Source organism: Myxocyprinus asiaticus, chromosome 38 (genome assembly GCF_019703515.2).
Source record: "Myxocyprinus asiaticus isolate MX2 ecotype Aquarium Trade chromosome 38, UBuf_Myxa_2, whole genome shotgun sequence".
Classification (NCBI taxonomy): domain Eukaryota; kingdom Metazoa; phylum Chordata; class Actinopteri; order Cypriniformes; family Catostomidae; genus Myxocyprinus; species Myxocyprinus asiaticus.
Window position 1 is genome coordinate 14,411,762 of NC_059381.1, and position 13,632 is coordinate 14,425,393.

Below are 13,632 nucleotides of genomic sequence, written 5' to 3' on the forward strand. Positions count from 1 at the left end.
GTCTTGGAGGCATGGCAGCACCAGATTTCTTAGTATATTACTGGGCATCCAACATACGTTCCATTGTTCATTGGCTGTACGAAGACACAGGCACTGACGCACTATCATGATATACTCTTGAATCCCTGTCATGCCTGCCCTCTTCTTTGCCAGCCTTAGTTTACTCCTCAATTTCTGTGTCCTCAGCAGGTTTTTACCAAAAATAAAATTGTAAATTCAACCATTAAGATCTGGATGCCATTTTGGATGGATGTCTTTCTCTGTAAAATCACCTATTTACTCAAATCATGTTTTTATGCCTTCTTTGCTAGATAAGACATTCATGGCTTAACAGGCATTGGATCTTTCAGTGATCTATACTCGGATGGTGTTTTTTTCCTTCATTCGAACAACTTTGTCGCAAATTTAATCTCTCCAGAAGCAATTTAATTAGCTATTTACAGGTTAGAGATTTCCTTCATTAAATGTTGCCTGTTTCCTGCCCTACCACTATGCAATTCAGGAGAGGCACTCATAGAACAACCTCTGTCCTTTAGGGGTTTGATTTCCATATTGTATTGCAAAATTTCAGGAGAGCGTCACTGTAAGGCAGACTGGGAATCAGATCTGGGTGAGGGTATCACGGAAGAATTGTGGCATTCTATCTTGAAAAGAGTCATACCACCTCAATTTGTGCTAGACATGGCTTTATGCAATGCAAAATTGTACACCACGCACACTGGACAAAGCAGAAAATGTCCAAATATTTCTCAGACTTTAGTCCTACCTGCGATTGTTGCAACTAATCTCTTGCTACATCTGCCCATATGTTTTGGGCATGCAGTGAACTTATGGAATTCTGGTCTCTTATCTTTCAAACAATCTCTGATTGCATGCATAAAACCATTAATCCGTGCCCATTTTTAGCTATTTTTTGGTGCTCCTTTAGACCATCTCACACTCTCAAAAGCAGAAGTTGACTATCGCCTTTCTTACTTTCCTTGCCAGACGCATAATTCTACTTAAATGGAAAGACGCGCAACCACCCACCTTTACCCACTGGATTAAAGACTCTATTTTCTTAAATTGGAAAAAATGAAGTACTCATTAAGGGGTTCCATAAAGACCTTTTATGTATTATGGGATCCCTTTCTTAAGCATATTAAAGAAAAAATCCAGCTGCCTGCTGTTCCGTAAAACATTTTGTCGTATATATTTGTCATACGTATCCCAATGCTTATTTTATTATCACTATTATTTTTATATATTTATTTATTGATGTATTTATTTATTTATTTTGCTCCTGTTGTTCCATGGTTGTTATAATGTTCTGTATTTTGTGTTATCCTATGTTATCTGAAAATACAAATGAAAAAAATAAATTATATATATATATATATACACACACACACACACACACACACACACACACACACACACACACACACACACACAGTTGAAGTCAGAAGTTTACATACACTTAGGCTGAAGTCATTAAAAAAAAATTTGTAACCACCCCACAGATTTAATATTAGCAAACTATAGTTTTGCCAAGTCATTTAGGACATCTACTTTGTGCATGACACAAGTAATTTTTCCAACAATTGTTTATAGACAGATTGTTTCACTTTTAATTGATTATATCACAATTCCAGTGGGTCAGAAGTTTACATGCACTAAGTTAACTCTGCCTTTAAGCAGCTTAGAAAATTCCAGAAAATTATGTCAAGCCTTTAGGCAATTAGCCAATTAGCTTCTGATATGCTAATTGGCTAATTGGAGGTGTACCTGTAGATGTATTTTAAAGGGGTCATGAATTGGAAAATCTAACTTACCATGATATCTTTACATATAAGAGTTCATAGCACTATAAAAACATACTGTAAATTTCAGAACCGAAAACTTCTTCATTAGTCCAAAAAAAAGGCTTAATTGAAACCAAGGTGCCAAAATGAGGTGTTCTCTACTTCCTCATCTCTAATACATCATAGTGAGGTATTACATCAGCACAGGCCAGCCTCTGCATAAACAGATCAACGCCTACTTCATCGTCGACACTGCTTAGGCCCGCCCACCGGTCTTGCCGTTAGAGTAGAGGGGTGAGATTATTTTTGGAGCAACAGGAGGTGTCACGGTGGCCACGAAGATGTCAAGACATTGTTCAGTGCCAGGTCGTGAGAAACTAGATTTCTTGCATTTTTCTCGCAACGAAAAAAAATAAAAGTTGATGCAATGGACCTGACAGGGATGTCGCAACAAACAAGTGTGAGTATCACGTTAATTGTTTTGCTTCGTATGTTACAGACTGTTAGATGTGTACTGAGTATTTGATTTGATCCTAGTGATTTTAGATGCTCGTGTATTAGTTTTAATGCACAGGGACCTCTAAGCAGCATATATTTTCTTGTTCTGTTGGCATGATGTTACAATTGCCACAAATGCACCTAAAGAGTATTGATATATTAAATATATATATATTTATATATCTCTTTCCTTTTTAATGAGAACATGACTCATTGTAATGAACAACGTATGCGTTTGTCACTACACTGAATATATGATGAAAGATGATTATATGACAAACGACAGTGCAACAAACACCGGTGAATGTATCCTGTATATGTTTACATGTTGCACGGTAAGTGTATCCTTTCACAGTTATAAATGTGATAGCACCGTGTATTTACACTTTATTTGGTACTGTCATGCATTACTCAGCATTTGTAAAACACAGAAATGTTTCACCGTTGGAAAATGCCCCAACTATGTAACAAGATACACACCGTTGTGTCGCGTCTTGGTTTAAACAACAATAAAAGTAATACCTATTACACAAATAGACAAGTAAATTACAGTTACAAGAAGATTACTTACCACACTGTCACAGACTGCATTGTTTGTGGAGGGGGTTAATTTTCTTCAAATTCGGGATCAGACTCTGGCTCAAACATGTATGGATGAATTCCTCCGGTTGTCATTATTTTAACCATCCGAAGTTTTCAAAACAACCCCACACACGCATAATGGCAGGGGTGTTTACACTTATCCACATGCAAAGATGTTACCCAATCACAGCAGTGGGCATTTACACTGAAGTCTTCAAGAACACACGCCCCAAAAAATGGAGCATTTGAATCAGAGGCACAAAAACTGGATAGAAAATTACCAATTATTCCTAAATTATGACTACTTTTAATGATAAAATCACACTAACATTATAAGTGGACCTCAAGGAACATTATAAAATAAAAATCTAATTCATGACACCTTTAAGGCCTACCTTCAAACTCAGTGCCTCTTTGCTTGAAATCATGGGAAAATAAAATGAAATCAGCCAAGACCTCAGAAAACAAATCGTGGACCTCCACAAGTCTGGTTCATCCTTGGGAGCAATTTCCAAATGCCTGAAGGTACCACATTCATCTGTACAAACAAATAGTACACAAGTATAAACACCATGGGACCACGCAGCCATCATACCACTGAGGAAGGAGACGCATTCTGTCTCCTAGAGATGAACGTAGTTTGGTTCGAAAAGTGCAAACCAATCCCAGAACAACAGCAAAGGACCTTGTGAAGATGTTGGAGGAAACAGATAGATAAGTATCTACATCCACAGTAAAATGAGTCCTATATTGACATAACCTGAAAGGCTGCTCAGCAAGGAAGAAGCCACTGCTTCAAAACCGCTATAAAAAAGCCAGACTACAGTTTGCAAGTGCACATGGGGACAAAAATCTTACTTTTTGGAGAAATGTCCTCTGGTCTGATGAAACAAAAATTTAACTGTTTGGCCATAATGACCATTGTTATGTTTGGAGGAAAAAGGGTGAGGCTTGCAAGCCGAAGAACACCATCCCAACCGTGAAGCATGGGGGTGGCAGCATCATGTTGTGGGGGTGCTTTGTTGCAGGAGGGACTAGTGCACTTCACAAAATAGATGGCATCATGAGGAAGGAAATTATGTGGATATATTGAAGCAACATCTCAAGACATCAGCCAGGAAGTGAAATCTCAGTCACAGATGGGTCTTCCAAATGGACAATGACCTCAAGCATACCTCCAAAATTGTGGCAAAATGGCTTAAGAACAACAAAGTCAAGGTATTGGAGTGGCCATCACAAAGCCCTGACCTCAATCCGATAATTTTTGGGCAGAACTGAAAAATTTTGTGAGCAAGGAGGCCTAAAAACCTGACTCGGTTACACCAGTTCTGTCTGGAGGAATGGGCCAAAATTCCAGCGACTTATTGTGAGAAGTTTGTGGAAGGCTACCCAAAATGTCTGATCCAAGTTAAACAATTTGAAGGCAATGCTACCAAATACTAACAAAGTGTATGTACATTTCTGACCCACTGGGAATGTGATGAAAGAAATAAAAGCTGAAATAAAACATTCTCTCTACTATTATTCTGACATTTCACATTCTTAAAATAAAGTAGTGATCATAACTGACCACTGGGAAGACTGGGAATGTCAGGATTAAATGTCAGGAATGTGAAAAATTGAGTTTAAATGTATTTGACTAAGCTGTATGCAAACTTCTGACTTAAACTGTGTGTATATATATGTGTGTGTGTGTGTGTGTGTATATATATATATATATATATATATATATATATATATATATATATATATATATATATATATATATAATATACAGTTGTGCTCAAAAGTTTGCATACCCTGGCAGAAATTGTGAATTTTTTTGTGAAATTGAAGTCATTGATTTTGAAAATATGACTGATCATGCAAAAAATATTTTATTTAAGGATAGTGATCATATGAAGCCATTTATTATCACATAGTTGTTTGGCTCCTTTTTAAATCATAATGATAACAGAAATCCCCCAAATGGCCCTGATCAAAAGTTTACATACCCTTGAATGTTTGGCCTTGTTACAGACACACAAGGTGACACACACAGGTTTAAATGGCAATTAAAGGTTAATTTCCCACACCTGTGGCTTTTTAAATTGCAATTAGTGTCTGTGTATAAAAAGTCAATGAGTTTGTTAGCTCTCACGTGGATGCACTGAGCAGGCTAGATACTGAGCCATGGGGAGCAGAAAAGAACTATCAAAAGACCTGCGTAACAAGGTAATGGAACTTTATAAAGATTGATAAGGATATAAAAAGATATCCAAAGCCTTGAAAATGCCAGTCAGTACTGTTCAATCACTTATTAAGAAGTGGAATCTCAGGAGTCTCTTAATACCAAGACAAGGTCAGGTAGACCAAGAAAGATTTCAGCCACAGCTGCCAGAAGAATTCTTCGGGATGCAAAGAAAAACCCACAGGTAACCTCAGGAGAAATACAGGCTGCTCTGGAAAAAGATGGTGTGGTTGTTTCAAGGAGAACAATACGACGGTACTTGAACAAAAATGAGCTGCATGGTCAAGTTGCCAGAAAGAAGCCTTTACTGTGCCAATGCCACAAAAAAGCCCGGTTACAATATGCCCGACAACACCTTGACACGCCTCACAGCTTCTGGCACACTGTAATTTGGAATGACGAGACCAAAATAGAGCTTTATGGTTACAACCATAAGCACTATGTTTGGAGAGAGGTCAACAAGGCCTATAGTGAAAAGAATACCATCCCCACTGTGAAGCATGTTGGTGGCTCACTGATGTTTTGGGGGTGTGTGAGCTCTAAAGGCACGGGGAATCTTGTGAAAATTTATGGCAAGATGAATGCAGCATGTTATCAGAAAATACTGGCAGACAATTTGCATTCTTCTGCACGAAAGCTGCGCATGGGACGCTCTTGGACTTTCCAGCACGACAATGACCCTAAGCACAAGGCCAAGTTGACCCTCCAGTGGTTACAGCAGAAAAAGGTAAAGGTTCTGGAGTGGCCATCACAGTTTCCTGACCTTAATATCATCGAGCCACTCTGGGGAGATCTCAAACGTGCGGTTCATGCAAGACGACCAAAGACTTTGCATGACCTGGAGGCATTTTGCCAAGATGAATGGGCAGCTATACCACCTGCAAGAATTTGGGGCCTCATAGACAACTATTACAAAAGACTGCACGCTGTCATTGATGCTAAAGGGGGCAATACACAGTATTAAGAACTAAGGATATGCAGACTTCTGAACAGTGGTCATTTCATTTTTTTCTTTGTTGCCATGTTTTGTTTTATGATTGTGCCATTCTGTTAGAACCTACAGATGAATATGTATCCCATAAGAAATAAAAGAAATGTGTTTTGCCTGCTCACTCATGTTTTCTTTAAAAATGGTACATATATTACCAGTTCTCCAAGGGTATGCAAACTTTTGAGCACAACTGTATATATATATATATATATATATAACTTTACAAAGTCTTTAAATTACTTTAACTCCCATTTTGGGGGGTTCCTACTGATTTATAAATAAATGTTATTGTTAAGAAGGCCCTTCTCTGTCATTTACTACTGAACAAAAAGCCCAGTTATATGATTGTGTGTCTGCACTGAACAAAATCTTCTAACTGCACTAATTCTGAACAGCCTTTAGATATCACACAGAACAGAATGAAGCTTTTGAAATGTCAAAGTAGTGATTAACTGCATTAATTTAATCGCATTAAGCATATTTAATTGTCTCATAAATTAACACATCAAATTTGGCAACCCTAGCATAAACATATGGAAAAAGCTTATTCCTCACAGTCAATGCATAATTTTGAAGAGCAAATTAATGGTACAAAGGTCTTAATGGTGCTTGGGTGGATGTTGATGATTCTTCATTTCCACAGGACATCATCAAGGTCCACCTTGCACTGCTGAGGGCCATTGACTTGACCATGGTGACCGGGGGAAATGGCCTGGGAAAGATCTTTCTGGACTTCAAGGAGAGGTCAGTACCTCTACAGAGTGTGTCAGAGAGGCAGTTTATCACTTTCCGTTTTGTTATAACATCTTACAGTTTTGTCAACTCTTTAAGCCTCCGTTGAGCTGAGCTGACCTCAAGTGAGGGAGGCAAAGTCTTGTGCTGTTGTCCACCCTGAAAAATCCATCACACCAGCAGGCCTGTCCACAGCAACTCAGCTATTTTAAAATAAATATGTGTCAAAGCCAATAAACCCAGAAGGCTTATGAAGAAAATAAACCTCTCTTAAGAGTCTGTTGTTTGAAGGCCAAATGCTTCCTGTTTTGAGTGCTCTTTTTGTCTCCTGTAGCTCCTGTATCAAAAATCCATAACCAGATAATAGATAATCAAGACAGGTGTTTTAGCTGGATGACAGATATCCAAAGCCTCTAATAAATTCATAAAACCATTTATCTATATCTACCAAAAATTGAAGATTAGGCCAGCTGCTGTACAGTCCCTTTCTTTGTCCTTCTGTTATCCCTCTAAAAGCAACAGGACCTAAAAAGAACAGGACCTAAAGAAATAGTTTCAAAAACGACTTGATTGTTTTCTTTCTTCCATGAAACACAAAACAAGATGCAAAGAAAAATAAATGGCCTTCTCTTTTATATACAGTGAAAGTGTATAAAGATTTATAATGCCAAGCTCCAAATATTTTTTAAAGTATCATAAAAGTATCCATATACCACTATATTCCAAGCCTTCTGAGGTCATTTTATAGCTTTGTGTGAGGAACTGACCAAAATTTTCGAAAAGATTTTCGCTGATACTCTTGACCATGCATTTAGCAAGATTATCAGTGAATAATGACTTAAATTTCATCTGCTCCTTACACAAAACTATATTATGACTTCAGAAGACTTGGGATATAGCACTCAAGTCATATGAACTATTTTTATGCGTTTTTGTCCTTTTTGGAGCTTGGAATTATAAGTCACCATTCACTTTCATTGTATGTGGGAAAAAAGCTGTTCAACATTCTGCCTAACATCTCCTGTGTTTCATGGAAAATAAAAAAGTAATATATATATATATATATATATATATATATAAATAAGAAATATAAGAAAATAATACAGGGTTGGAACAACATCAGAGTAAGTATGAGGACACGTTTTTAAATTTTGGATGAACTATTCCTTGAATATGCTGTTACAAACACCACAGACAATATTAAAATGCAAATAAGCAGCACATGTTCTCTCTGAAGTTTTGAATGTGTGCGGCTGTACCTGGAGTGCCCCAGGTCATTTGTCTGGGACCACTGCTGATTCAGCTTAGTAATGTGCCGTTTCTCCACAGTTCCCTTGGTTTGAGAAACACTGAGGCTTGACTAAGTGACACATCCTATAACAGTCAGCTTATTCTAGTCATGCTACATTACATTAGACTCTGCATTATCAGGCATTACTGAAACGCTCCATGTCTGTATATTCTTGTAAGTATTCTACTTTTGCTATGCTCAGCACAATTGCTGTTTTTTTCCCAGCTGGGACCTACTTAATAAAACCAAATAGGTTTAACAAAAAATTATGACCCCCCTGCAATTAGAGAGTGTTTCCTCAGAGATGAGAACTTTGGTCTAGTGTTCTGGTTTATTAAACAGCCAGATGACCTTGCAGTAAGGAATTAACATTGCGCAACCCTATGCCTAAATCCATGGTTACAAAAAACTTAGAAAAATGGTTTTAGATATGCATAAGATTTCAACTGTCAGTCAATTTGAGTGTGATGTTAGTGTGAATCTTTGGTATAAAGTGGCCGTTTAATGATGATCAAGATCACTCTTTAATTTCATCTCATGCACAGAGCAGGATTTTAATGAAGTGATAACACATCATAAATGGGATTAGCTCAAAATGAGGAAATCGACTGAAATAATCACTACTGGCAGCTGGCTGCCTAGTTTAGAATCATGTGCCAGACTGCAAACTTTCTAAAAAACAAACAAGTATTCCTATTTGAGCAAGGATTTGGAAGGAAAGTTTTAAAGGAGTAGTTCACCCAAAAATGAAAAGCAACGTGAGGGGTGAGTTAATGATGACCGTATTTTCATTTTTGATTGAACTTTCCCTTAAGAGTATAAAGTAAGTTTTTTATTTTTTATTTTTTTTTTTTTTATAATTTGTCTTTGTACATCCTTCTAACCACTTGTTTTTCCTAATGCACATTAAAGACTCCTCTTACGCTTTATCTTCTTCACTGCTGAAGACATCTAATTTAAACCACTTGAGTGCTTCCATAGGTGTCTTATCTCTCGGGTGGGTAAATGACTTCTCCCGATGAGAATTTTCCAAATAGGCACTGATGAGAGGAGCTGAGACTTTGTTTTGCATCAGATTAATTGAATACTGCAGCTGCAGAGGGCTGGGGCATTTGCCATGTTCAAAGGGAGGGTTGATCACCACATTACTGTGGCGTAGGTAATAATAATGACAGGGTCGGTTTCACTAATGACTGCATGCTCTGTTGACAGCTTCTTTCTAAATGTTCTGTAAAGTCCAAAAAGAACCCCTATTAAAGGATTAGTTCGCCCAAAAAATTTAACTTCTGCCATCATTTACTTGCCCTCATATTGTTCCAAACCAGTATGACTTTCTATCTTCAGTGGAACACAAACAGATATCTTGGACAGAATGACAGTCTCAGTAGAATTCACTTTCACTGCATTTTTTCATACAATGAAAGTGAATGGTGACTGAGGCTGTCATCAAGCCTAACATCACTGTAACAGGTAAAGGACGGGCAAGGAGGAGGCGGGAACCGGCTGAACAGTAAACGTAAGGTTTAATGTAAAACTCAACTTAAAACAACATAAAACATAAGACAAACAGACACACACAGCACAGGCGCTTGCGTGTCTCTCTCTCGAACCGGCGTCTCCGGCCGCCCCTTATATCGCTCTTCCGCTGATTCAGCGCCAGCCAAGCTCCATCACGGCCCGGCCACGCCCTCCTCCTCGTCACACTCCTCTCCTGCCCGATTCAGGCCGGGGCGCCACCGGTCTGACTAACTCACCACCCCCCCCCCCCATCTCTGGAGAGGAGATGCTGCCCCTCTGGCCGTTCTGTCAGCCGGTGGTCCACCCTACCTCCTGCAAACCTGGGAGAGAGACGAGGGGAGGCGTGGGGAGAGGGAAAGGGCGAGCGGAGACACACAGAGTGAGAGAGAAGAGAGAGAGAAGAACTTGCTTGCCGGCTCTCGGATGCACTGTCACCCAGTCCTCAACCGTTACTCCGCCCTCTGGCGGACGCCAGCTCGCGCCTCCACCCTCTGGCGGACGCCAGCTCCCTCCTCCACCGGCAGATGGCAGCGAATTCTCCGGCCCCTGGCGGACGGAACCGCTTCTCCCCTTCCTCCGGCTCTTGGTGGCTGGCAGCGACCCCTCCGTCTCCAGGCAGATGGCCGTGGCTGCTCCCCTGGTGGATGGCAGTGGCGAGGACTCCGCAACAGTGCATCCCTCCTCCCTCCTCCCTCCCGGGTTTCGACACCACTGTAACAGGTAAAGGACGGGCAAGGAGGAGGTGGGAACCGGCTGAACAGTAAACTTAAGGTTTAATGTAAAACTCTTAAAACAACATAAGACAATAGACACACACAACGCGGACGTGTGCGTCTCTCTCTCTCTCTCTCTCGAACCGGCGTCTCCGGCTGCCACTTATCTTGCTCTACCACTGACCAGCTGATTCAGTGCCGGCTGTGCTCCATCACAGCCCGGCCATGCCCTTCTCCTCGTCACAATCCCCTTTTGTGCTCCACAAAAGAAAATCAGACAGGTTTGGAACAATATGATAGTGAGTAAACAATGACAAAAAAAAATTGCTGGTTAACTATCCTTTTAACTGATACAAATGCACGATGCGCTGAAATCTGTAACTGTGTTTATATGCTATTTAGAAGGATCTAATTTGTTTAAGTTGGTGACAGAGATCGATGGCCTCCCAAAAAAAGAAAGGAAAATAATAAAGATAGAGGAGGCAGCCTTATTGTTTCCATTTGTCTGTCTGCATAGGTAATTGCCCCATTACAAGGCTCTTCCCCGAGCCCGGTGGGCAGCATCACGCAGAGTCGGCGTGACAGCACCGCCTCTCTCGCCTGCGCTCTTTTGTTTTGTAATTCCGCGCCTGTCATCTCATTGAGCCAGTCTTCTGAGGGTGCTCGCACTAACGTGCACTTTGGCACATCATACTGTAGCATTTTGACACACAGGGCCAAACTAGCTGCGCCCTATCACTGAGATCATTCACTCTCTTTCTTTTAATTTCTTTTTTCTTTATTTATTTCTTTTTGCTTCACCTGTATGCCTACCAGCATGTAGCCTACACAATGTGTATCAGTCCAAACTAAATTACTTTTTTCTTCTTTGGAACACAATGATAAATTTAGCAAAATGCTGTTTTATTCCATGCAGTGATGGGGACCAGGGACAGCAGTGTTGTATGTAAAAGAGCAGCTTGGACATTTTGGTAGATCATTTATTTTGAATCGAAGTTTTGAAAAAGATGAGCAGCAGATAATTTAAGAGTTAAAGAAGTCAAAACATTTGTTTGGCTCTTCTGTGAGGTCAGTCAAAGGTCAGAAATGCCATGCGCTTGCTATGAAGTGTGAAAACATGTCAGTTCACTATATCAGTACTGTTGGCACGAGACTCAATTGAGTTGTATGGTTCAGTGGCATTAGGGTGACCAGAAAATGACAAAAAAACATTTTTTATTCATTTTGATTTTGTTTATTTATTTATTTATTTTACTTAGAAGAAAATTTGTAAAGACATCAGCACAAGAGCGAGGAGAAAATGTGTCATAATGAAATCTGGTTATATTTACATTTGGCGACATTAAGCATTAAACAAGGCTGAGTATTTTTGACAAATTATTCATTTCATTAAATCGTGAATGTGTCACCGGCCTTTGCCATTCTTCATCTGATTGGCATGTCTCTCTTTTTCATTATGGGGTGTGTGGTTCCTCTCTCTTTCCTCTCAACAAAAAGAGAAATGGCCAAGGGATTTGCCCGTTGTGTGCCTGCTATCTTCCACACCTCCGTCCATTGCTCCAAAAGCCAAGCTGCCTTTAATTATTTTTGTTATCTCCTCTTGTAAGTCCCTGTGACCTTTTGCAGTGCTGCATTCCACAGAATGAAATAATTGAGAAGCCTTTCTGGACTGTTGATGCTGTGAAGGGCATATTGAAGAGTGATAATGCCATCTTGTTTCTTCAAAATTGTCAAGCTACTTTTCTAAAACCCCAACTGGAGATTGAGGCAAATTGCAGATTTCAGACTGGGAAAGAGGTGTTTCAAAAGTCATTAAACTCTCAAGCAGGACTTAAGGAGAGGGTATACTTTGTTTCTTTTGAAAGAATACTGTTTTAATTGCGAGGCCGTATAGATGTGTTCAATGCATGTTCACTACGTCTGCTTTATGATTATTTTTTGAGCAGTCAATGCATACTGGTATGCGAGGCAAAAAAAATTGGGCTGGAGATGGAGAGTCTGCATGGTCTGTGATAAAGATTAAATTTGCATAATGCATACTGAACGTGAGACATAGCAGAACACAAAAAACTAAAGTATACTTTAACCTTTAGACTTTGCAGTCAAGCATTTTTTGGAGAGTTATTCCCCAACTAATTTAAACGATAGCACTAAAATGAGTGCAGAGTTGCAGTGGAACATTATTAGTGGGTTTGTATTGAGATTGAGCATCTATTCGCTCCATGCGGGTTGCGTTAAAGTGAAGGTGAGGGGTCTTCAATGCCTTGTGTCAGAGACTATTACTTCCCTCACCGGCCTGTCACTTCCACTTCCTCGGCAGCCCTGTTCTTTTCAGAGGGACAGATGCAAGCTGGAAGGAGAGCGTCTATACCAAATTATATTTTCTGTGAAATAACATGCATGACAGCTTTGCCATAATGAGAAAGCCGGTGTGGCAGGCGATAGCACCGGAAGAGAAATGAATTCAAAGAGCATGTGTTTACAGAGCCATGGCATAGGCTTTAACCCTGGGGCATATTCACACTTTAGCAACCAAGGTTTTGTTTTTTTTTGTTTTTTTTTTTTTATCACATCCAACGCTCAGTGTCTAAAGTGCCAAAGAAGGAAGAAACCATGCTGAAATTCTTCAGAAGAGTTTGAATACTCTTGACTGTTTTTCCATTGCAGTTGTCACCATGTTGCATGTCTACTGTAAGCTTGGCTCACTTCACAAAGGCAGCAAGACAGCAACAACAAGAATTGGAAAATTTCTTTCATTTTAACACCTTTCTCTTTACAACTTAAACACCTTTGGGGAGGCGGAGGTTGAGTGTTTAGCATTCCAAGCTGGATCATTCAGAATTGGCTATATAAAGAGCACATTGCTTGAGGCTTCGATGCTGATGTGCATTGCTTCTGGTTGTTAACTAATTTTTCTTCTACTCCGATTACATTTAAACACACATAATTAATGGTCCATTAAAGGGTCAGTAATAATCTCCTTTGCACACTAATGTGTGTCCTGAGTAGAACTCTGAATAAAAGAGCACATGCAGCCTAACTAATCAAATCTGCACGCAGGATGTTGACGCCAGACTTCACAACACCATTTATAGTGCTTTTAAGATTATTTTTTCAGTGTTAATGTGATGTTAGCTAATGTAGTACCAGTTGATGCTCAGCACAAATGGAAATGCTTATGCATCGTCTGAGTGCTTGTATGAAAGGACATCCATAACGGAACCACGAATAAAGCTAAATTCCACATAAATTTACAGCTTGTGTAGCCCTTAAAATATAACAGCACCTAGCAG

General features: G+C 39.6%; 1 protein-coding gene across 3 annotated transcripts in view; it reads left to right on the forward strand.

Annotated features, from left to right (window-relative positions):
• Window positions 1-13,632, forward strand: part of LOC127428938 (guanine nucleotide exchange factor VAV2-like) — a 279,483-nt gene that overhangs the window by 236,706 nt on the left and 29,145 nt on the right. For all 3 annotated transcript variants that reach the window (XM_051677628.1, XM_051677629.1, XM_051677630.1), the window contains exon 8: window positions 6,729-6,829. In XM_051677628.1, the coding sequence (XP_051533588.1) occupies window positions 6,729-6,829 (101 nt within the window). The remainder of the gene's footprint in view (window positions 1-6,728; window positions 6,830-13,632) is intronic.